Source organism: Stylophora pistillata, chromosome 12 (genome assembly GCF_964205215.1).
Source record: "Stylophora pistillata chromosome 12, jaStyPist1.2, whole genome shotgun sequence".
Classification (NCBI taxonomy): domain Eukaryota; kingdom Metazoa; phylum Cnidaria; class Anthozoa; order Scleractinia; family Pocilloporidae; genus Stylophora; species Stylophora pistillata.
Genome location: NC_142530.1, coordinates 1,335,001 through 1,357,705, shown reverse-complemented (window position 1 = coordinate 1,357,705; position 22,705 = coordinate 1,335,001). Strand labels below are relative to the sequence as shown.

General features: G+C 40.5%; 3 protein-coding genes across 11 annotated transcripts in view; 2 read left to right on the top strand and 1 right to left on the bottom strand.

Annotated features, from left to right (window-relative positions):
- LOC111320870 (uncharacterized) overlaps nt 1-14,827 on the bottom strand; it is a 43,781-nt gene extending 28,954 nt beyond the window's left edge. The window contains exons 1-21 of one of the 4 annotated variants that reach the window (XM_088740561.1): nt 14,774-14,827; nt 14,300-14,574; nt 12,871-13,032; nt 11,491-11,834; nt 10,768-11,020; nt 9,628-10,194; nt 8,266-8,427; nt 7,053-7,613; nt 6,717-6,929; nt 5,791-6,134; nt 4,542-4,779; nt 4,314-4,330; nt 3,671-3,712; nt 3,519-3,572; nt 3,280-3,405; nt 2,749-2,808; nt 2,452-2,496; nt 1,646-1,699; nt 1,512-1,565; nt 860-913; nt 206-313 (exon numbers count right to left, since the gene is read on the bottom strand). In XM_088740561.1, the coding sequence (XP_088596687.1) occupies nt 206-313; nt 860-913; nt 1,512-1,565; nt 1,646-1,699; nt 2,452-2,496; nt 2,749-2,808; nt 3,280-3,405; nt 3,519-3,572; nt 3,671-3,712; nt 4,314-4,330; nt 4,542-4,779; nt 5,791-6,134; nt 6,717-6,929; nt 7,053-7,613; nt 8,266-8,427; nt 9,628-10,194; nt 10,768-11,020; nt 11,491-11,834; nt 12,871-13,032; nt 14,300-14,366 (3,525 nt within the window). In that variant the 5' untranslated portion in view covers nt 14,367-14,574; nt 14,774-14,827. Of the gene's footprint in view, nt 1-205; nt 314-859; nt 914-1,511; nt 1,566-1,645; nt 1,700-2,451; nt 2,497-2,748; nt 2,809-3,279; nt 3,406-3,518; nt 3,573-3,670; nt 3,713-4,313; nt 4,331-4,541; nt 4,780-5,790; nt 6,135-6,716; nt 6,930-7,052; nt 7,614-8,265; nt 8,428-9,627; nt 10,195-10,767; nt 11,021-11,490; nt 11,835-12,870; nt 13,033-14,299; nt 14,576-14,773 lie in introns of those variants that run through there. The other 3 variants (XM_088740559.1, XM_088740560.1, XM_088740562.1) reach the window with 3 other exon arrangements.
- A 792-nt stretch (nt 14,828-15,619) lies between these two features.
- On the top strand, nt 15,620-19,890 carry LOC111320881 (matrilin-3). Of its 5 annotated transcripts, XR_015993815.1 has the most exons (7): nt 15,621-15,850; nt 16,678-16,754; nt 17,084-17,359; nt 17,976-18,219; nt 18,512-18,528; nt 18,805-18,876; nt 18,975-19,890. XR_015993815.1 is itself a non-coding variant. In XM_088740577.1 (6 exons), the coding sequence occupies exons 1-5, from the start codon at nt 15,778-15,780 to the stop codon at nt 18,515-18,517; spliced, it is 609 nt and encodes a 202-aa protein (XP_088596703.1). In that variant the 5' UTR covers nt 15,620-15,777; the 3' UTR covers nt 18,518-18,528; nt 18,805-19,890. The 5 variants fall into 5 exon arrangements, 4 of the variants coding, with proteins under 4 accessions (XP_088596703.1, XP_022779350.2, XP_088596702.1 ...); XM_088740577.1 differs by having other exon boundaries at nt 15,620-15,850; nt 17,976-18,152; nt 18,805-19,890; XM_022923615.2 differs by lacking the exon at nt 18,805-18,876 and having other exon boundaries at nt 15,620-15,850.
- A 185-nt stretch (nt 19,891-20,075) lies between these two features.
- The window catches only part of LOC111320878 (matrilin-3), a 6,425-nt gene continuing 3,795 nt past the window's right edge, over nt 20,076-22,705 (top strand). Inside the window, exons 1-2 of one of the 2 annotated variants that reach the window (XM_022923611.2) lie at nt 20,076-20,297; nt 21,560-21,736. In XM_022923611.2, coding sequence (XP_022779346.2) covers nt 20,213-20,297; nt 21,560-21,736 — 262 coding nt within the window. In that variant the 5' untranslated portion in view covers nt 20,076-20,212. Of the gene's footprint in view, nt 20,298-21,559; nt 21,746-22,705 lie in introns of both variants that reach the window. The other variant, XM_022923610.2, reaches the window with a different exon arrangement.

Genomic DNA, 22,705 nt, shown 5'->3' with positions numbered 1-22,705 from the left:
ATGGGCCACTAGTGGACAAAATCCCAAAACGGCCACTAATCTAACGACTGACATTTTCACTCATCTGCAGTCTTTCCTATCATGGTTGTTTTGTTTTGTTTTTTTCGTTTTGCTGTAGCTTTAGTTGTTTCATTTTGGCTAGATATCTTTATCTTTTAAAATCAGTTTAATGACAATGTTTTCCCTTTTGTTATTAATTGCTCACCGTCTCTCCTTCCTCTCCCCGTTCTCCTATCGGACCAGTTTGACCGCGACGACCTTTATGTCCTTTGAGGCCTGAGTGCCCCTCCTCCCCAGAGTCACCTGACTGGCCCTGTTAGATTAAGGTCGTAACACAGTATTCATTAAGTATATTAGTAGTATTTTTTACAAATATCTAACGAGCTGGTGACAACGGTTCTTTATTATCACATAAACCAAATTCGAACGTGTAAACCATATATCAAAATTAATTAGATGAATCATATCACGTTTACGTGCAAAATCAAAAATTAACAAGTTGAATTTCACAGTCAAATTCCGATGATGAGACGAACCTTCGGCAAACTCGAAGCACTTTTCGTTTCCCTAAAGGTCATTATTTCTAAAATTTCATCTTCGATAATTCAAGCCATGTCCGTTAATTCGTAACCTTAAAACTCATTGCACTATTGTACAAAATGTCGAAATTAAAGTGAAGCAGTGGTGAATCTTTACAGTTAGCAGTTTCTACAAAACATCCTGTTTTCATTTGACGACTCTACTTTGTAATATTTGTTTAAAAATTTGGGAACGACATGATATACATGATTGCCATAGACAGCAGAACATAAGGCGAGGCCAAATCATAATAGTATTTGAGCAGAAATTTTCCTCTCACTTTCTCTCCAGGTTCACCAAGAATGCCAGGATTTCCTCGTTTGCCCGGTGCCCCCTGACAAATGAATGCAAATCAAGTAACATGACACTCACTAAAGCTTTTATCTTTATGATTATGGCGCCGGAGTTGTGATCAGAAGTGCAGAGTGCCACTACGTAGTGAAAATTAAAAAGATGGACTCTACTCGGAAGCATCATACTCACTCCACCCACGACTTCGTCGCCTGTGAGCGAGTGAAAACTAGTTTGTTGTATTTGCAAGGAGACTCGGAGAAACTGAGAACTAACATTGTGACTGGTTGCCTCTTCTGGTGTTTCTGCTAGCAACTCCGATCATTTAGTTTTGCAGGCAGTGGACACTACTGAAATAGTACTTCCGCCCTTTTTCGCCCGCCCGCCTTTTTTCAATTGGTACCCCTGACCGATGACCTGACACAGTACATGTTTGTGGGGGAAAGATCATAAATTTTAAAAGAATGAAATGGGAGGTTTCACATACACGCACAATAAAACTTGGGAGTAAACTAGACAGAACAAAAAGAGAAACGAGATCTCTAGAAGCAAAAGGTACAAATATTGACCGCTAGTTAATAGTAGAAGATAAGAGTACGAAAAAAAAAAACAAACAAACAATAACCCTTTTTCAGTCTTACTTCTGTTCCGCGTCGTCCTGGGCGACCAACTGGTCCTATCAAACCAACTCGGCCCTAAAAAAAGACAAGATTATGAACATCAGTTATTGCGAGTCTTCTCTCAATCAAACTAGCTCTTCCTCGTAACGCCTTACCCTAGGTCCTCTGGCTCCTATTCGGCCTCGATACCCTGGGATACCTGGAGGACCCTGAGGAACACAGAGACATTCTATTCACATTGAATCTACATGAATTCCAGTAAATATGCCAAAAAATTATAGAATTTAGTCTAAGTTGTTTGTAAGATTCATATGCTAATTCGCGCACCTGCTATTTAAATACAAAACGTCAATGAAGAACAGGCTCCATTTCATTCACTTACCGTATTTCCACGAATGAACGCCCGCGCTCTAATAAGCGCCCGCGCTCTAATAAACGCCCTCCGCCGAATAAGCGCCCACCCCCAAGGCCAATATGTCAAACAAGCGCCCCCCTTTTGTACGCACCCCTGCCTGGTTCACTTTCTTAAACAGCAGAGATACAACGAAACCTGTTTCTATTGCCTATTTATCTGTCTCCATGTGCTTGCAGAGTTCCTTTATGTGCGTTATCTGTTCTTTTAATTTTTGTCCTATATCTGCACTATTTAATAAGCGCCTCTCTCGATTAAGCGCCCTCCTTCCGATTAGCGCCCCTTCTTTAAGCTGAAATTTGAAATAAGCGGCCGGGTGCTTACTCGAGGAAATACGCACAGGTGAGGGGAGTGCTAAGGAGAACCACGCAGGGGGAAGGGGGAGGTCAATTTTACACGCGCATGAGAAGAACGTGGAGGAAGAACCACGCACAAGAGGAGGAGGCCAGTTTACGTGTGACTCGCTCTTCACACTCGCTTCTCGATAACCCCTGTTCGCCTGAAAAAAGCATGCACCAGCCTGTTCTCAGAAAAGTAAAAACGACTTACTCGTGGTCCCCGCGGACCAGGTATTCCAGGTCGTCCTGGGGGTCCCTGTATCAAGAGAAATAAGAAAGCTATTCAAACAAACTTAAATTACTAAATCATTAACATCATATCATTCTCGAGTAAGTGGCGCAACAGAATGCAATTAAGACCAGAAAAATGAAACAAAGGTATGTCTTCGTGGTCCATAACCCGGTTGTGGGCATGTGTCTCTCTTCGTTTCAGATCCAAGCGTCCCGTCCATTCCTATTTTTCCACTATCAAAAAGCACGTTAGGAGCTATTTCTCACACTGTTGTACCTGTCTAGCTTGTTGTCGTATAGGAAGGATCATGGGTGGCACAACGGGACCTTTTTCATTCTAAGAAAACAAAGAAAGAGGTTATTAACACAATTGACAGTAACATCGCAATCTGATTGCCCTTGTCGATAGAAAAGCAAACGCTGCTCGCGTTCACGTGTCACGCTGTCGTGGTTAAAGACAAATCAACAGTGGTGTAGCGTGGTCTGTACTCTTATCGACGACAATAATCGTCATCACAGTTTTCAAAATGTACTGCGGGCTCACTCGGCTGCGCCTCCTGAGTCCACAACATTTTGACTAATGTGTTGACAAATATCAATGTCGATAAGTGTAGAGACCACGCTATACCACTGTCGATTTGTTGTATCTTGAATGCTCCTTCATTCAGAGAAATTTGGTCTCAAGGTCGAGTGGACCATGACGGTCTGTGTTTATTCTCGCTTTCTGCACTACTAAGTTAACCCTGATTTACTTTTTGAAATCATGCATAGCTCAATCAAACCATGCAGCATACCAGACAAACCTTACATTTATGGGTCCTTTCTCCCCCGGAGGCCTCAGGGAACCTATGGTTCCCCCTCCCCCGCCACCCGGTGATCCCGGTGGTCCCGGTGGTCCTGGTGGTCCCAGAGGCCCTGGTTCTCCGGCTTCTCCCTGGAAACGGACAAGGCAACAGGAAGTTAACAGAAGGGATAGCGCGAAAATAAACTTATTTGCTCTCTAAAAATTACGACTTAAACAGTAATTAATTTCTAAATGAAGATCACCGGCTCTCCGGGGTCCCCTGGATCGCCTCTTGGTCCGGCTGGTCCCTCTGGACCCTACAGAAATTGATAAAGGTCAATATGTAACTTCTATGATTTGATGACACTCAGTTATAAAACGCTCAAAAGAAGTAATGAAGGACAGTTTTACTCACCGGGTTACCAGCAACTCCGGGATCACCAGGCGGTCCAATTATCTTCAAAAACAAAGAATTAGCGACAAATAAGTTATCATGAACTAGTATAAACAAGTTACTATTGCCTATTTACAGGAAGAAGAAAGGCAAAACAAGCAAAAACCAACCAATCAATAATCTAATTATCTAACTATCATTTACTTTGTTTTTGACATGGAAGGCAACACCGTTATCACATAATGACACCTTTTACAGTATGTGATATTGGATTTATCGACTTCTCGATTTCCTGGCGGCATTTGGGCAGGGAATCGAGAAACCTTTTAGGGCGGCATACATGTGCAAACATGTACTTTGGTAAAAGAATAGTTCAAATATTTCGGTCAATATTTCGGCGTACATGTGTAAACGTGTGCGTTGTTAAAAGAATAGTTCAAATATTTCGGTCAATTCAAAGCCATCAAAAACATTTATGTACAACTATAACAAAATTGAGCACCCACCTGTGAACAAACGCGAGAAGCGTTACAGAAGCATTACTGTTACTTTTGGTTTTGAAAAGTGATGACACTCCGTCGATCGCGAGTAATCCCGACGCAAAATTTAAGATGAAAATCAGCAAACATTGATTCGACAGAAGCAATACACATTCTTTACTTACCGTTGACATTTTCTCAGCTGAAAAAAGAAAACCAGAACGATAGAAAATTATAACACTATGAAAAAGAAGTTTGTTGATTCTTCTTTAAATATCAAAGTAGATCTTTATAGACTGCAAGGAAACACAAATTATACACCGTGGGGAAGCAAAGGGAATGCCATGAAAGATTGTTTTTGGTAGTAAACTGAAAATGATTCAATCAGTATATTTGTCATATTTCTATCCTACCTCCTTCACAGACTGTGTCCGTAATTGTCCGCAAGCTGGGTCGTAAGTCACCAGAGGTAGTCGCCAAGAACACGTTGTTTTCAGCTGGTGGCGACACTATCTGCACAAGGGCGTGCACGTCCGGGTCTTCACCAATCGCTACCACAAACAAGTCAGCAGGCATGGCTCTGATGTCGATGGCAGCATCGACAGCCGTCATGGGGTCCGACAGATTGCCCGCAGTTATAAGAACAACTGTCTAAGGAGACATACCACTTAAGCGTAAACCCTTCATTATACTGTACAACAAAAATTATCAAATACTAGCCAAACATGGTATAGGATTTGGCACTGAAAAACCCGTTCACAGTGGGATTTAGCAATGGGATTTAGCATAGGACATTCCAGGAGGTGGCTCTTCTTCTCTACAGTTTCCAGGTCGAACTGGCATTTGGAATGTTGGAGGAAGGAAAACCGATAAATCCGAAGAAAAACCTACAGCGCAGGGATGAGATCCAAACGACAAACTCAAGCCATATCTGACATCAGGTCCGAGAATCGAACCCGGGTCACAGCGGTGGGAGACGAGCACTCTCACCACTACGACACCCCCGCTACCATCCTATCAGGATTATCACTGCTGTCTAAAATCGGACACTGCTGTCTAAAATCGGACGCTAGTGTCGAAAATCGGAAACTAATGTCCAAAATCGGACAGTAGTGTACAAAATTTAACATAAGTGTCTGAAATTAGATACGTTTCCAAAATCGGACACTGGTGTCCAAAATCAGACTCTAGTCTCTAAAGTCCAAAATCGGACACTAGTATCCAACATCGAACACTACAGTAGTGTCTACAATCGGTCATTAGTGTCCAAAATCGGACACAACTGTCTAAACTAGGACAATAGTGGCGATGGAGGAATCATAAGTTACTCGACTGAAGACTGCCTTCTATCTCTTTTTATTTACCTTATGTATTATTGTAGACAAGAGACTTATGTTTCTCTGCTCTTTGTCTATGACATGGATACCAAGTTTAAGGGAGTCCTACTTATGGAATGACTAAGCCGCATTAATAAGTATGTTAGCTTTTTAACTCTTTACGGTGACCAATTTACAATCTCAACTTAGTTTATATTACCAAATTACCTTGTTACCCCCACTGACACAGCACTACGGCTTCTTTAGAAACTTACCCCCCTTGTCACACAAAGACCACATCCCCCCCCTCCCTTCCCATTAGGACACAAAAATCAGGGTATATCACCTTATTGGTTCCATTCCGCGCCCCATTTCCGTCACCATAAACTGTCTTGAACACCTCTGTTAAGGCAGTGTTAGTTGTCACAGCATTCCCACTCTCAAAGACAATTTTGTCGATATCATCTGTGATTTTTTCTTTACTGAGCACAGGACCACTGTAGGAGTCAAACCGAGTATGAACAACTGGTGCAGTTCCATAGCTCACAATGGCCACATGCGTCCCTTCCTCGCGAACATCGAATGCATTGACGAACTGCTTACTGAAGTCTTTTACTTGCTCAAACTGGTCTTCGTCAATTCGAGCGGAATTTTCCATCACTATCGTCAGATCAAATTGCTTGCTGCAAACTGGCATGAACAAACAAATATGGCAAAATAGAGAGTTGCTTTAAAACAAATCCAAATGTGGAAGAAAAGATTTAAGATTTCAGCCATAGCTAAACAGACACAAAGCTCGCGAATCACTTACAAAAATATATCAATCATACCTTGCAAATGTCAGTGTGTGTTCGGTTAAACAACCTCGTTCAATCAAATAAAATTTATTCCAAACGTTTGTATATAGGGTTCTAGATTTGCCATTCACCTTTCTCTTTTCGGTATAGTTTTAGATATGCTTTTACTTATCAGATTATTCCAAACGTTTGTTAAGTATTTACACCGCAAAAGAGTTCAAAGCCCGGCTTAACAGCTTGTTACCTTTTTCGCACTAAATTAAATTTTTTCTGCGCTGTATTGCCTCTCCTCTGTATGGCGTTTACTGAAAACTGCATTCCTCACGGCCAATCGGAATTAAGACATTTTTCATCTTTATCATTTAAGAAGTGAAGGCCTTTGGTTCAATTTCTCGTGATGGACAAAGACTCATTCTTTGTCCCACGTTTGTGACAACTGAATAACATTTTTTTCTTCATTTAAAACTATACATACCATTCTCTGGCTCGAGGCATACTTGAAAGCAGCCGGTTTGCGGATCCAAACAGCATTTCATTTCCCCGGGACAGTCCCAGTCATAATTCTCCGAAGGCCCCCCTCCGTTTGCCGTTAGGCCACAGACTATGGTCTCTTCTGGGTCTGGTTGCATCACCTGGCACGCAAGTGGGTCTGGGGTCGCGTCAACTACTGGACATGTTCCAGGCTTCTCTGGGAGAAAATGTGAAGTAGCAGATAAACAGACAAATCTCTAGTTATAGAGAGTTGAAAGAGGGCACTGATGCAAAATTACTGAAAAAGAAAACTGGGAGAGAATTTAATACCGACACTTACCTGCACACAATTTACGCGACAAATCTTCTAACACAATTCCACCCAATTGACTCGGCTCTTCGGCTCTGTAGATGAAACGACTGTCGCCTCCTAGCTTTTGTAAAAAAGCCCCAGGGACACCCGTATTCGTTCCTATGGCAACAAAGGTCACGCCCAAATCACGTAGCTTTTTCCCAGCTCCCTCGCGAACGATGAACTCCGCAGTTGGGCCTCCGGAGCTTACGAAGACAAGGTATCGTGGATGTCCGTGTCTGATTCCTCCTGCTAAGCTGAAAATCTTCTCTTTGGTCGTGTTCAGAGCAGCGTCTACCCTGCGTTCAGAGTCATTGCGTTTGGCCATGTTATCGATGAGATTTTCCAGATAGATTTGGTCACGAGAGCTGCGAAAATCTGTAATTACATTAGCAGTGTTGCCATATTCAAGCAAGGAAAATCGAACCTCCGAGCTCGCAAGCTGGTTAATGAATTGCTTAAGGAATCGTTTCACGTTGTTGAATTCGCTGCTGGTTGTTGCGTCGGAATTGTCCACAGCGATGGCGACATCCATTGGAACAAAGCAACCTGTTGGAATGAAAAAGATGTCTTAGGTAACGCATAAACAAAGATTTCTTCGCGAGTCCTTCAAATATTTTGCTTCAATTCGCTTTATATACTACAAGGATGCAATGGAGCTCTTCCCCGACATCTGCCATATCGTGTCTTCTCGAATATTAATGTTTCGTGTTAATTATCCTTTATTGCCTGAGATAGTTAAGTTGAGCGCGAAGTTAGCGCAAAAGAGAAGGCTTTTGGACGTATGTGTTTAGCGAAGTTCGCTAAAGCTTCTCAGAGAATTTCTAAGTTCAATTTGTGTCATCATGTACTTGGAGGTCTGAGAAGTAAAAGCCTGAGGAAGTCTTTACATGTGTGTGCGAGTCGAAAGAAACAGGGTCGAGAAGATCAAATCGAAGAGTACAAAAGAGTATCAGTCTACTGTCAGGGAAGCCGGACGGAATTCTGGGAAGTAACCTTGTGATGGACTAAGATCCCACCCAGATCTTTGACGACCAAGCGGTTGTACATTTCAGTTGCAGATACACGGAAAGATCTGGTGACGAGATTGGAGTAGCACAACTCCCAGTCTCAGAGGAGCTTGGATAAGCCCCAATAGGATGGGTAACTAAGTTGGTATGCTAATGTTATCTGTAAGAACTCTTTCTATTGAACAACTTACTTCTGATTTGTCCAAGACATTGCCGTCCACCACAGCCGTTCAGGCAACACAGCGGAGAACCCCCACCAGAGTTACAATCTGCATCGACATCACATTCGTCATCGGGGTTTCTTGGACAGACTTCTGGGGGAAGAGAGGGTAGGGGACATTTTCCAACTTTACCTGCAAAGTACAAAACAAGCAAAAGCATTGGAGACATCCCTATATAAATAATAATTATCAAACAGCGTACCTCCCTAGTAAGACGTAGCAAAGCTAGGGTTAAGAAAGCTGTCGTGTTGTGAAAACCATGTTTTAGGAGCACTGTCATGGTTTGTCCATTGGAAAAAAAAAACATTGCCCTAACTTTTAATTTCTAATTTTTTCCTTACATTATCACCCTGCACCCTGGAATCAAATGTCAAGGTGACGGGAATAAAGGACATGATTACCAGAAGTAAATAGCTCCTGATTGTCGCACAAATTCTCCTTGTTGATACCAAAGAAAAGGTAAGAAAACAATGTGGAGAATATGAATACTAATACTACGGTATGAAGGGTATAGTTGTTACTGTTTTAGGAGTATCTCGATTAAAGGTTAATCCTGTCCATCGTGAACCATATTCGTTACCATTAGGGGTTTTCTTTGTCTCTTTGGTCTTTTTCTTCATCAGTAAATGATTGTTTTAAGATCTCAATCTTTTTTGAAGGTGATTGGTTTTTTTAATTCGTTTTTTGGTTTTCATTTGTTTATTACTTGTTTCTTAGCTTGACTGTATTTTTTCGTCTATCAGTCTGTCTGTCTGTGTTTCTTTCCGTCTGTGTGTCTATCTGTCTGTGTGTCTATCTGTCGGTGTGTCTGTCTGTCTCTGTGTCCGTCTTTGTGTCTGTCTGTCTTTGTGTCTGTATGTCTATCCTTCTTTCTGTCTCTCTGTGTCTGTCTGCCTCTGTGTCTGTCTGTCTCTCTGTCTGTCCGTGTTTGTGTCTGTCTGTCTTTGTGTCTGTATGTCTATCCTTCTGTCTGTCCCTCTGTGTCTGTCTGCCTCTGTGTCTGTCTGTCTGTCTGTCCGTCTTTGTGTCTGTCTTTGTGTCTGTAGGTCTATCCTTCTGTCTGTCTGTCTGTCTCCCTCTGTGTCTGTCTTTCTTTGTGTCTGTATGTCTGTCCGTCTGTCTGTCCGTCTGTGTCTGTCTGTTTGTATGATTCTTTGGTTCACTGCGAAAAGATCTTTTAATTAAGTCTGGCGACGAGTTTATGACCACGTGAGGGGATAAACTTGGTCCTTTTTTTTCTCATTAATTGCTTGAAAACAATCAAACCAGTGCCAAGCCACGAGGATGAAAAAACAAAAATTGAGTAAAAAAAAAAATAATTGAATTTGTCACCTTTACAAAGCACATCTGCAACAACTCTACTTTTTTCGCCCAGTTTCTTGTGATCTGGGACGCTGTAAAAAAACTTTGAAGGGGGCTGAGTTGACGCAAGCGCATAGAGGTTTTGGTCAACGTTTTGCCCAACTCCTACGGTAAGCAACCTTACTCCAAGGCTCTTAAGCCTTGTTGCGGCTTGTAGTACCTCCTGTTGACCGCTGACCGAACCTTCTGGAACAATAAGAATAAACACCTTGGGTTTGGACTGTCTTACACCGCCATATATGGTAAAGGTGCTGCTGTAGGCTTCATCCAGTGCAGAGACCACGTTAGCACTTTTCCCTCGTTGACTGAGTCTAGAAGTAAAGGATTCAAGGTCCTCCTTTGTGTCCAGTTGGTTGATGGCCGCCGTTGTCTGTGCGGAGGAACTGTAAGTAACAAAACCAACATGTACTTTCAAGGGACCCACATCGAACGAATCGATGGTTTCATTCACGAAATACTTCATACTCTCAAACTGGCCCGCAGGAATACTTTGGGAAGTTGGAATTCCAAATACCACATCAACTGGCTCTGAACAAGCTGAAAGAAAAATGCATTTGGTTAACGTTAGTTTAACATATTTGTGCCAGATCCAGCTTTCTTTGTAGCAAAATCGCCTGTTATCAAATTCTATAAAATATACGCGGTACTGCGCGCGTACACTTTTGTTGTTCCAGGGGGTTTCTCTGTGAGTTTCCCGGCATCAGGGATCAACTTCTTGAAAGTACCAATAACTCTACCGGCCTGATATATTATCGAGGCTGTTATCGCACCCAAAGGGGTCTGAGATCATTTTAAATGAGCGGATATTAGTTCAAAAAACAGCTATATTGTTGGTTTCCTTTTATTTGCATATTTAAAATTTTCATAACTACCAATATCTTGATCTTGAATTTAAGTAAAAAACGGCGGTACGGGATCGGTAAGTACCGGGATTTCAGAGTCGGCACTCCTGGGGCCCTTTTCACGAAAGATCTGGTCAGTTTAAGTCCAAGAATCGATCTCTAGTCATTATAATAGAGAGATGAACACCCTTCACCTCCATGCTCGACGTTATCTATGACACCGGTTCACTTAGAAATACAAAAGCGCATGCGCAATGTTTTAACTTACCTAGGCACTCTCGCCTGGTCAGTTCTCCCGCGACGAGATTCAGGAGTTCTTCAAATTTTTCTGCAGTGTAAATATTGTTTTCATCGGAAGCTATGTTTAAAATCTGGAAGGGGTTGACGTTCTTTCCGATCCCAAGCGCAATGACATCAATTCCTTTGTCATGCAACTGTTGGGCTGCAGCAATAAGGTTTTCTGCTGCTGCTACTGGACTGGGCTCTTCGGTCTGGGTACCATCTGTTAGCACCAGAGCAATCTATAAATGATGGTAGGGCATCAAGGTCAGGGATAGTCATAATATCACATGTGAAATTTTCAGCTGAGGATCGAAAATATGTTAAGATCGCTGATGTTGCTTTGTCTCGCTCTCGCTCTAAAGCAATTTGATCTAAAACTAGTTGCAGTTTGGTTAGCAATTAGTTTTGATTGAATTGGTTTGCTTTTGCCAAGATCTCTGCCTCTTGTACCGAGGGCAAACGCAAACGCACGTAAAAGCAGCGAGGGTCTGGCGACCGACGCAGTTGCGCTCGTCTCTACAAGTGATTTGCGTGACTTGGTGATTTTCCCGTAGTCATGAAATATCCGACATGTTTTAACTTTTAGTTCTCGTAAATTTCCTAATATTCTCTCTTCAAAGTTCAAATATCAGGAACCTTTTCCAGCTTGAGGACAGCTGTTACCAATATATTCTTATCACCAAAAACGACTCCTGGGAATTGCTCTAACCTGCTTGACATCTGCTCTCATGCCACCTTCAGCGGTGAAAATTTCTTGATTCGCTAACTCCAAGGCTTTATCAATGAATGTTTTTCCTTTCGATTGTATGATTTCTTCCACCTTTCGCTTGACATTCACAACATTGAGCTGTGCATCGACGAAATCGTTAAATCTGAGGTAAACTTTGGGATCTGTACTGTACTCAAGCAGCGCAAAGTGGGTGCCGTCTGGAGAAACGTCGAACGCATCCATAACGCGTTTGACAAACTCCTTAATTTTACCCCAATTTTTCTTGGAGATGCTTCCTGAGCCGTCCAAAATGAAGGCGAAATCCAAGGAAACAGGGCAGGAGGCTTGAAAAACAAAACAAGAAAAGATAACCCTTCACAAAATGGTTTCTTCTGCAGCTTTCTCGGCCAATTTTGGCCGTTGAGCATTTTTTTTTCCCTTTCCCTAACAGCAATACTAAAGAGCGTGTGCGGGCATTTAACAAATGGTCACCACAGCGTACACTACTGAGTTAGGGATGGACGCAGGAGGTTGCTAAGCAGGAAAGAAGCGTTAAAGTCGTGCGAGGCGATAGCCGAGAGCGACTCTAGCTTCTTGAATGTTTAGCAAACCTCCTAAATGCACCCATAACTCAATAGCGTACGCTGTGGTGTTTACCATTTGTTTTAAATATGGAACTCTAAGCAACTTACTGTAGTAGAATACCGATTTCTGGATTCTTGATGCCTGAGATAACAGTGACAAACTCTAATAATAATAATAATAACAATAATAATAATAGAGAACTTAGTTTATAAGTCTTACAGCAATCTTATTCACAGAATGTGACTTAGTTGTTGTTATGTATATCAATAATAGATTGTAATCTAGCGATGTTATATTAGTATTAGTTGTATCTTAAATAATTTTCCATGCTAGAAAATAGGTTTTTATATTTTTTATAAGTGCAACGATGTGTAGGTTCATAGGTTACGCTGTGCGCCCTATGAAACTTTCTTTTCCTGGCATGCTGAAGTCCAATAAACTGCTTCATAATAATAATAATAATAATAATAATAATAATAATAATAATAACAATAATAATAATAATAATAATATTTAATATTTATATCGCGCAAATTAACTTAAAGGAGAATGTAATCAAATGCACTTTACATAATAAAATTGAATACGAAATTACTGTTACTGATTTGAATTTACAATATGAAACAATAAAAAATATATATATAAATTAAACGCTTCCCTAAAATAGTGAGTTTTAAGCAATGTCTTAAAGACGTTGAAAGTTTGCAGCGACTTATATGATCGCGGGAAACTTTATCCGGAGTTCGAGATAAAAGGATAAATCCAATCTACAGATGTAAAAAGTTTGCATCTTACTTTGTGGTTGAGGTGATAAGCAGAGCAGTTGACACGCTTCGTCATCATATATAGAGGGACAGCATTTGAGGTCCCCAGAACACGAGTCGTCTGATTCACACTCGTTGTCTAGGTCCAGTGGGCATTCTGCACCATATTTGGTGACGTTCGGGCAGACAGACTCTGTAGTGTCAATAATGTTCTTCGTGTCAAGAAATGCTTACGGAAAAATAGCAAATAGCAGACCTAGAACTTGTAGTAGGAGTCTTCTAGAAGGGTGAGGTGGGGGGGGGGGGAAACCCAATATATGGCGTTTGCGCCACCAAACAGAGGAGACAAGTATGATAGCGAGGTCATAAAGGCCTATGGTCACCCCCTCCGCCACCCCCACTAAAACTTCCCGTTTGTGTCTCCCCTACACTACTCACCCATGGAAGAGTCCGCCTTATAATAAAGCAATCGAAAAAAGAAAAGTGATAACTTTATCTATTTTCTTCATTGGGAACAAGGCAACCTAATAATTGGCAGGCTGTCATGGACTTCGTACAAGAAGTCCGGGTACTAGCTCCGGCCGGCTTCATGTATGTTGGGTCCCTTGGAATTTGTTACACACTATAGATTCAAACTGTTGGTTCCGTGAAAGAAAAAAAGGAGTCAATATTCTTATATTTCTATTTATTCTGCGGATCACATGTACTTCCTAGCTAAATACTATTATCTAACACGACTACTTTTAAGTAACACATCATATCTTTTGTCCTAGACAACTAACTGATGAAATTTATGAAACAGTGTTGTGTGACGACATCCATGTCACACAATCTTTTTCTATAAAAGGTTCTGCATTCTGCGAACGGTCACATAGATAACGTACATTCAATATGTTTGCCTTGATTTCAAAGGATGGATGAAATCATATCTTTCGTTGCATATATGAGACCTGTCTTTCACTGATAACTCCCAGCAAGCGATGCCATAATAAAATTTCTCAGCCACGCGAAATTTCCTTAGCACAAGTCCGCGTTGACAATTGACTCGTTGTTTTGAAAGTTCGTACTCCTGGTCACTAAGGCATAGTATTCAGAAAAAAATAACGTAGAAATAGAATCGAATGATTTGAAGTTTGGTTTAGCCGACGAGGAGTATAAGAAAGTCTCGTCTTAATTCATAATTTCAAAGTTTGAATAGGGAAAAGTTTCATTGTCAAAATGGTCAGATTCGATTGTAACCTTTACCGATAAATCATCGCTAAATCCGTGGATTAGTAAATCATAATACTTCAAATCACAATGGACGTTTCTTAATAGAAAATGAAATTCCCCTCTGTAAAGCAAAGAATTGAAATCTTCGTATCATTGTCCGTGCACAACATTGAGTCTAATACATCTCGCGTGAGTTAAAATTTACTCGATAGCGTTATTATTTTCAGTCATGAATATTCAATACTCACGGGTGCGTATTCTTGCGAGCAGCAGTCCGAAGACAAATACCGTCGTTATTGCCTCCAATGGACCCATGTTTCCAGGATCTTTGTTGAAACCAAAGCGTTGAAGTTTGGTCAGGATCCAGGCAAATTCATCCGACTTTTACTGGGGCCAAGCGAGGCCGCGAGAGTAGAATAGTGGTCTTTGTGAGGTAATATGATACCTCATGGCTGGCGCATTTGTACACCATGGAGCGAAGCGGTTATTTTATCGTTCTCGTTTCTGTTTGAGGTTTCAGCTTCTGTGTAGCAATGGGCATTATGCTCCTTAAGTTGACAATCACAATAACAACTGTCCCAAGGGAGTTATCAAGGATTTTTGCGAGAGAGTGGTCAGATTTACTTTTAAAATTGATGACCCCGAAGAACAGTTAAAAATATTTGGTTCGTATAGCTTTAAATATGTCAAAAAAATTAAATGAAATTCTCAATGGCATTCACCTTAGAGGTTTTGGTCGGTACTCGCGAACCAGGTTGCTCTTGAAGACTAGTTCATACCCAGACTTCCACAATTGCACGGTAGGGTCTGGGTACAAGATCACCTTAAGATTCGAGAAAGTTGTGGGTTGAATTCTGTAGCTAACTAGCATTTGAGTTGAGGAAGGATGCCAAGAATTTTATTGTCATTGGTTATCAGTCTATTTGACAAAGTAAGAATCAGTTGCACCCCTGTACCTCTTATGCGATTTCTTTAAACGGTAAACAGAGTGCGCAATTTCCACCGCCTGGAGTCTAAAACAGGATCTGAAGTTTGGCCTGCTAGCCTTGAGCAGATTGTGTACTTGAATGTGCACTACTTACCTAGTATGAGGATTATCCCTCAAAGCAAATGCGTGACAGGAAAACACTGTTTAGCTGGAAAAAAAAAAAAAAAAAAAGAGGAGAAAGGGACGCGAACGGCAAAAAGAATTGAATGAGTCTTCTCGGACGCACTTGGTTTAAAGGTGCTGGTCTATCATACAGTGCTTTTATTCAAACATTGAGAAGATTTGGGTTAAAAATCCCTTTTGAGAATGAAGTTATTCTTCGACCAGAAGTTTTGTTTACGGGAAGGGCGATGTAAAGGCGCAAGAGTCAACTTACTAGTGACGAAACTAGGGAAAAGTATACCTTCTTTTTGAATTAGTGCGTTAAAAAGTTTCAGGTTTACCTCCTAGAATGGATTTCAGATTACTCATGATAACGCTACGTCCGACTGAGCAGAAAAGTGCTCCATTATGCCCTACGATTGAAACAATTTCTAATTGATTGGTTTGTTAATAAAATCAATCTCTATCAGGCGGTGAATTTCTCTAACAATCGATGACGCGTTAATTTTTTGATGTCACCAACTTGTCACGGAATGAAATTAAAGAATTTTATCAGATCTGATCGCTGTGGACATAAACCCAAACGAAGGATGTTTGTCATTCAAAGTTGTACTCGATGAATCCGCATGAAAAATTATGCGTTATACTGAACTACTGCTTATCTGCAGCGTTTTGCTGAAGTTGAGAGAAAGAACGCTTGCCCAAAAAGGTATGTTATAGTGAGCAGGTCTGTGTATCCTAAACCGGAAGGATAGAAATTAATAGTGTCTTTTAAGAAGATGAGAGCTGTAACCCGCATGGCACCTTTGCTTTACGCTGAGTTCAAAATGAACGGTGACGCACGCTGACGTAGGATTTATGTATTTGCAAAGATGTGATCAGTTTAACAAAGCAGTTTATATAATTGGGTAAGAATTCGGTGCTGGATCTTAACTTGTGCTATAGATCACACTGCAATTACCTCATCTCTCTCAACTACTTACTGACCTTTCCGTTCCTCTGAGTTTTCAGTCAGTAAATTTTCTTTTTCGTTAGTTTCTAAATCCTAAATGAGCATTTAAATTGTTTTGGCTTGAACATATTTGAGATCGTACGGCACATTAGATTTTACATCGCGTGACTTTTCGTCTCTGGGGCTGGCTCCGTTTGAGAGGGATGTGATGTTATCGCGTATCTCAAAACGTTTGTCTCACTTGGGCTTATCAAGTAATTGTAACGAATACCATAGGCACAAATTGTTTAAAACTGTTATCCCTGAAGGCACGACATACAAAGTACTCGTTATTTTGTCTAGTTTCAGTCAAAGATCCTAGCCAGGCTAAGAAAATTTCAAGTCATTTCTGGATAAAAAAAGAAATACTTCATTATATAACGGTAGAATTGCTTTCCATTATTGTTGACTCTACTACTAGTTTATGTAAATTACGCCATGTGCTTACACTTTCCTCATAACAATCTGTTAAACTATTGACGAAACATCCCCATCCTGATGAAAACAACTCGTTCGTGTCAATGTCAACAAAATTTTTGTTTCAGAAATTCTTTGTGCAGAACCAATAGATTTTGGTATCATTTTGGACTCATCCGACAAAGCTAGCAGCAAATGGCAAGAGGTTTGTTTTAAAGTACAATTCCCGTTACAAATTGATAACGAAATACGTTTTACATAAATGATCCCATTGCAAGAACTGTTTTGGTTATTTTTGTCTTATTTTTTTTAACGATTGAGAACTTTGTTCTCAAGAAATCTGCTGATGCGTCTTTATTTAACTCAATTTAAAATTTGCAAAAGAGGACTTTGAAACAAATTATGATGTAATATGAAATGCATGTCGAGTGTTTCACGGGAGACTCAGTGACCACAAGTCACGTGATCGACACTTTACAAATTGCTTCACCTCATGTCTCATGAACTCGTTTCAAATTTTCTACCCATCGTCAGGTTTTGGAATTCACCACTTCACTAGTGGACTTTTTCAATGTAGGCCGCCTAAAAAGCCATGTTGGTTTAATCACCTACGGCACAGATGCACAATTGGTTATGGACTTCAAAACTTTTGAAGGTGACCTCCTTACTCCGAAAAATGTAAAAGACTATATCCAGAAAGTAGTGCCAACCGGTGGAGGACGCCACATTGACAAGGCGCTAAAACTTGCAAATGAGAGACTTTTTACTGCAGAGGCGGGAATGAGGGTGAATAAAAATGACATAAAGAAGGTTTGTAAACAAAATCTCCATGGCGCAATAAGTTCGCATAAGAACTGGAGAAATAAAGCATAGGTGTGAAATGTTGTTCGGTATTACAATGGGATTGTTTAACTAGCGACGTGATTTGGCTAAAACCTCCCGCCACCTCTTCTAGCAACTAATCAGATGCAGTGAATAAAATCCTGTCATTTCCGCATGTCCATTTTAAGTCATTATCGGCTCATCTGTGCCCTTATTTTTGGCTTCTCTGGGTCCTCATTTGCCACTGCGATTATTTTATGGACTGGCCAGAATGTATCTCCTGGGGGAGTGGGTCGGAGGTTTTTGGTTGTTTGTATCACCCCTTGAGACTCGATAGTATTCCCTCATTGTCAGTCAGTTTTCTTTATCCTTCCCCCCCCCCCTACCTTTTCATACTATGTTATAGGCAACTGGTCCCCTCCGTTCCCCCTAAAAACCATTTGATCTCTCTGGTCCCTTAGCCTTATTGATTATTTCGGCTGGTGACTTTTTCGTCGAGTAAATTCCTCGCCTTTGTAAGCTAAAAATTCTTCAATGATCCGTCACTTTATCGCACCCTTTGAAACCGAAAAATGCCAACACTTTCTTGACTTTTAATTTACAGATTATGATTCTGATAAACGCTGGTAAACAAACAGGCCCACTCGGCAGTCTTACGTCTTTACAGGAGGCGTCCAAGCCTCTGCGAAACAAAGGAATCAATATTTATGTTGTGGCAGTTGGGAATAAGAAAGACATTGACGAGGATGAGCTGGTAGAAATTACAGGCACCCCAGAAAATGTACTTACCACGGAATCATTTGACCAACTTGTAAACTTGGCAGAGGAAGTTTCCAAAGTTGCTTGTGGTGGGAAGACTGAATATGTCTTTAGCTTAAATGATATCAAAATCTCTATAATCACTTGTTGAAAGCCGAAAAATCCTTGAAAATAAAACAGATGTTTTCGATTGAGATTAGATTCGCGACATAAACTTTATACATAAGCTAACGTGAAGCCAGATTTAAACTGGCTTCCAACGACACACGCGGCCGAGTACTCCTGGTACGAGATTGAACCTCAGGACCAGATCCTCTACATATTTACCGATCGTCGCTAACTTTTATTTTTATTTTTTGTTCCCTCCTTCTCTTTTTCTAGGTATAAAGCATATGGAGGTAAGCTATCATTCGTCGGATAATTTCCTCGTAATAATTGATAATAATCGTAATAATTATTTGATATGGAAGGCAACATATCATAACTATGCGTTCAGTAACTCGTCTCATTTATGACATGCGTGTTACTGGTCGTGACGTCACTAAAGGCGACCAAGGAGTCTCCATTAGTGATATATATATATATATATATATAATTTATCAATCTAGATCCCCAAGAACGATTAATTTGCCTATTACCTGCATCAATACAATGCGTTTATTGCAAATTTGAAGTCTTAGCTCTGAAAACTTTGATGAAGCCTGGGTGGATATATTCCAGCAATTGTGTCGATGGGAGTTTTCTCGGTGAGTGAATAAATCAATTTTTGCCAATTGCTTCGTTCAAACAAATTCGATGCCATCAAATTTGTAACTCTAGGTGTGTGTTCTTTTTTTTTTTTCAGTATCATTTTGGAAACCAAAAAACCATTTTGGCGACGTGATGAATAATCCTCAGCGATACGAGATTTGCAGTTATACTCTCTCGGTCTGTTGTTAACCACAAGCGAACGACCTGAGGTGACCGAGCTGAGCCTGGTGTAGAAGCTGAGCAAAGCTAAACATCGAGACACGCGCATCTAATCTGTGTTGGGATCCTCGGTGAATGGAAACCAGCAAAAAAGACAAGCACCAGAATAAAAGGGTTGTGCAGGCGAAAGTGTTTTCTTAGTCCCCACCCACCTCTCCCTCCTCCTTAACCCTTCCTCTTTCCACAGACGCCTTTTTTCTCTCGCTCCCTACACTTTTACGCTCGGTTACACAAAAATCAGCCGTTTGAGTGGTAATATACGATCCTGTCATTGCAAGACTGTTAAGGTCAAACAGGCAAGGTGGAAAGGGGAGGTTGAACCATCCGACCACCTCCCCCCCGTCTCCGCCATTGTATTAATGCAGTTGAATTTACGTTTTTTCGATGACAACACGGGCTGCGTTCATTTCATGAACAGCGCCTGGTGGGAAATCTCCATTTCGTAGTCACTCACTCATCAAATCAGTTTCATGTGATAAACATCGATATCTTGCAGACTGCGCGCTGGCACTTGAATCGCCAGATAATTGTCACGCAAACCTACAATTAATCAGCCTACAGGCATGACTCCAGTTTGATTCATTGATATCGATGAGCCTCAGGGTTTCAGGGTCCATTTCAGTTTGGTCTTATAAAATATATCATTTTTTCTATTAACAATACGCAATAATAAGCCCAATTAAAATTACTTTGGATATATCAACAAAGTTGAAATGGTAAATTGGCCACCGTAATGATTACAAAAGCTGACGTTTCGAGCGTTAGCCCTTCGTCGGAGCGAATAGAGGAATTGTGGGTTGACCACAATTCGACTCGACCAATTAAAATTACGATTGACAAGTAATTAATGTTCTTAACCTGACCGCGGATACTATTTGTTGGGGTACCTCCATACCTTAATTTCGTTGGTCAATTTTTGTGACGTGCAGTCAAAATTGCGAAGCTTCTGCCAATCACTTTGGCCGACAGCATTATTATCAGTGAAATTATACTCCAAGTAAAATAACGTCCAAGTCATAGGAACAAGGTGATTTAGAATTTACTTGAGGCGCCGTTAGTTCAGGCACGTATAAACTTGCTACAGCCTCGACCCACTTCATTAAGGAGGGCAATATGCAATTCTATACAGCTTTGGCTGTTGCGGTGTTTGTGTCTTTTTTCGGGCCTTCTCTTTGCCAAGACGGTGACGAAGAAGCATGTAAGTTAAAGAGAGGCAGGTTTATCACAGATTCTTCAAAACGATCTGATCTTTAATCTCGTAGGCCTTAAGCCTAAAAAAAAAAAACAGGCAAGAGTTTGTTTGCGTCTTTCTATGCTATGTTTCTGCTCTTTCAACTTAAAGTGATTCCAACCGCGGACACTATTTTTTCTTCCTCAGCTACCTAGGTGCTTCGAATTCTTGTAAGATAGATAGATAGATTGTGGTTGTATTGTGTTGATATGAAAATACTTGGCTTGTTTCCCTTGGGATCTTAAAAAGGGAAGGGCTTTAACTTGACATCCAAACTATCGTAAGAACAGGAAGGAATTAACTTAACGCAAACCACGCTAAGTATAATCCGCAATTAGTCTTTGTATCATGGATGACGGTTGTTTCTTATGAAAAATCACATTGTTACAAAGACGAAACGCGAGATAACGCTTCTGTTGCTGCAAGTAGATTAATTACAAGAGTGTTCCTAGATGCACGCATAGTAATTTAAGCATTTGTGTAGTGAGATCTATTGCTTTGCTGGCCATTACTGCTGTAATTAAGGCAATTCGGGTCAAAAGGAGTCAATTAAATACAAGCTGTGCGCTAATATTTTTGCATAACAGAAACGGCGCAAATATTTCGTGAAGGAGCTGTTAAAAAAAAGTGTGTAAACTAAACGAGTTTTTATTATAAGCTTATTACAAAGTTGGAATTATTCGCGTATATCCTCATCTCGTTTTCTCACGAATGTTATTTCAGGCTTTTCAAGGATAATATGAAAAGCTGTATTTGTTTAAATTTCTAGTTTAGGAAGGTGTTCTAATTGTTTGGTTTGTTGTTTCAAACAAAACGATTCATTCCATCAACAGCTTCTTGAGATGCCCACGGGAAAACATAGTTGACCTTGAAAACGACAAACATTCGAATTAAGATGCTATCAAAATAATGAGTCGGTGCCAAAAAGGATCGAAAAGGGTGGTATATCTGTCTGCAAACGGAAGCGTGAGCTAAAATAAGATTCAGGGTCGAATAATCCGATTTAACTAATCAAAATATGATTTGATGTTACAACATTTTTTTTTTTATCGGCTGGGTTTGATCAAAAATACGAAACATCTCGGAAAAAAAAGTAAAACCAACCTTTATTCTTTTGGTTTCCGCATTTTTTTTTTTTTTCTTGTAATCACGTTTCCTTAATTAGATCCGAACGCGAAATCTATCGTTCTTCGAAGAGTAAATTTGTATTGTTTTATTTTTCCCTATAGTGCAAAATTCTGGCGACTGTCCTCTGCTGACGTGGCATCACCACTGTTCATTCCCAATCGTTCACGAATGCGCTGTGGATGTGGACTGCGGGGAGACTGAAAACAAATGTTGTTTCAATGGCTGTAAATTGACATGCCAAACAGCTGTCAAACACAAGCAAGGGAAACGTCATCAAGGTCATACAAGTAAAGGACCGGTCACTATTTACAGCCTGAGGGGGGAGGGGAGAGTCAGAGTATTGAGGTTGTTACTTATAACATTTTTATGATCCTCCCCAGGGTTCTGTAGTCAGTATTTTCATGACCCCTTCATTTGCACTCAATTTTTAATACTCTGCCCCCTCCCCTCTTTATACTCTGTTGACGACGATTGATTCCTCGTCCATTTCCCCTGAAAACCATAGCAGCACACATAACATTAAAGTGCACCTAAACCCAAAATTTTTTTTTCGCTTAACGAAATAAGCTTATTTTTTGGAGTATTTCTGTGCAAAATTTTTTTAATTTGCTCAAATCTTTAATTTTCTATGCCCAGTCAAAATACGGAAAATCGGCCGCCATCTTGCCCCACGACCGAGTTTAAAGAAGAATGGCTCTAGCGGGTAATGTGACGTCAAATCGAGAACACGAAAGTCTGCATCTCACACATTTTCACTTGTTTGGGAAGATTGTCGTCGATATTGTCCGAAATATGCCGACTAGGTGTGTTGTATGAAGAATGTATGAAGCGCGATACCCTCTTGCAAATTTCGCACGTTGCTACATCCTTCTACAACACACTTAGTCGGCATATTTTCGGACAATTATCTACTACAACCTTCCCAAACAAGTGAAAATGTGTGAAATGCAGACTTTCGTGTTCTCGATTTGACGTCACATTACCCACTAGAGCCATTCCTCTTTAAACTCGGTCGTGGGGCAAGATGGCGGCCGATTTTCCGTATTTTGACTGGGCATAGAAAATTGAAGATTTGAGCAAATAAAAAAATTTTTTCGCAGAAATACTCAAAAAAATAAGCTTACTTCGTTAAGCGAAAAAAATTTTTTGGGTGTAGGTGCACTTTAACAAATAAATGCAATGTTGGCCTTTGACTCACCTATTATTATGGAATCAATCATCTTCTTTTTTTAATCATAAGAAAATCT

What these genes read in the sequence shown, in the direction of transcription:
- LOC111320881 (XM_022923614.2), top strand. Translation starts at nt 15,778, where the DNA reads ATGCGTTATACTGAACTACTGCTTATCTGCAGCGTTTTGCTGAAGTTG. An exon ending in AAGAACGCTTGCCCAAAAAG is followed by an intron (nt 15,851 to 16,677) that starts GTATGTTATAGT and finishes TTTTTGTTTCAG; the next exon opens with AAATTCTTTGTGCAGAACCA. An exon ending in ATAAAAATGACATAAAGAAG is followed by an intron (nt 17,360 to 17,975) that starts GTTTGTAAACAA and finishes TTTAATTTACAG; the next exon opens with ATTATGATTCTGATAAACGC.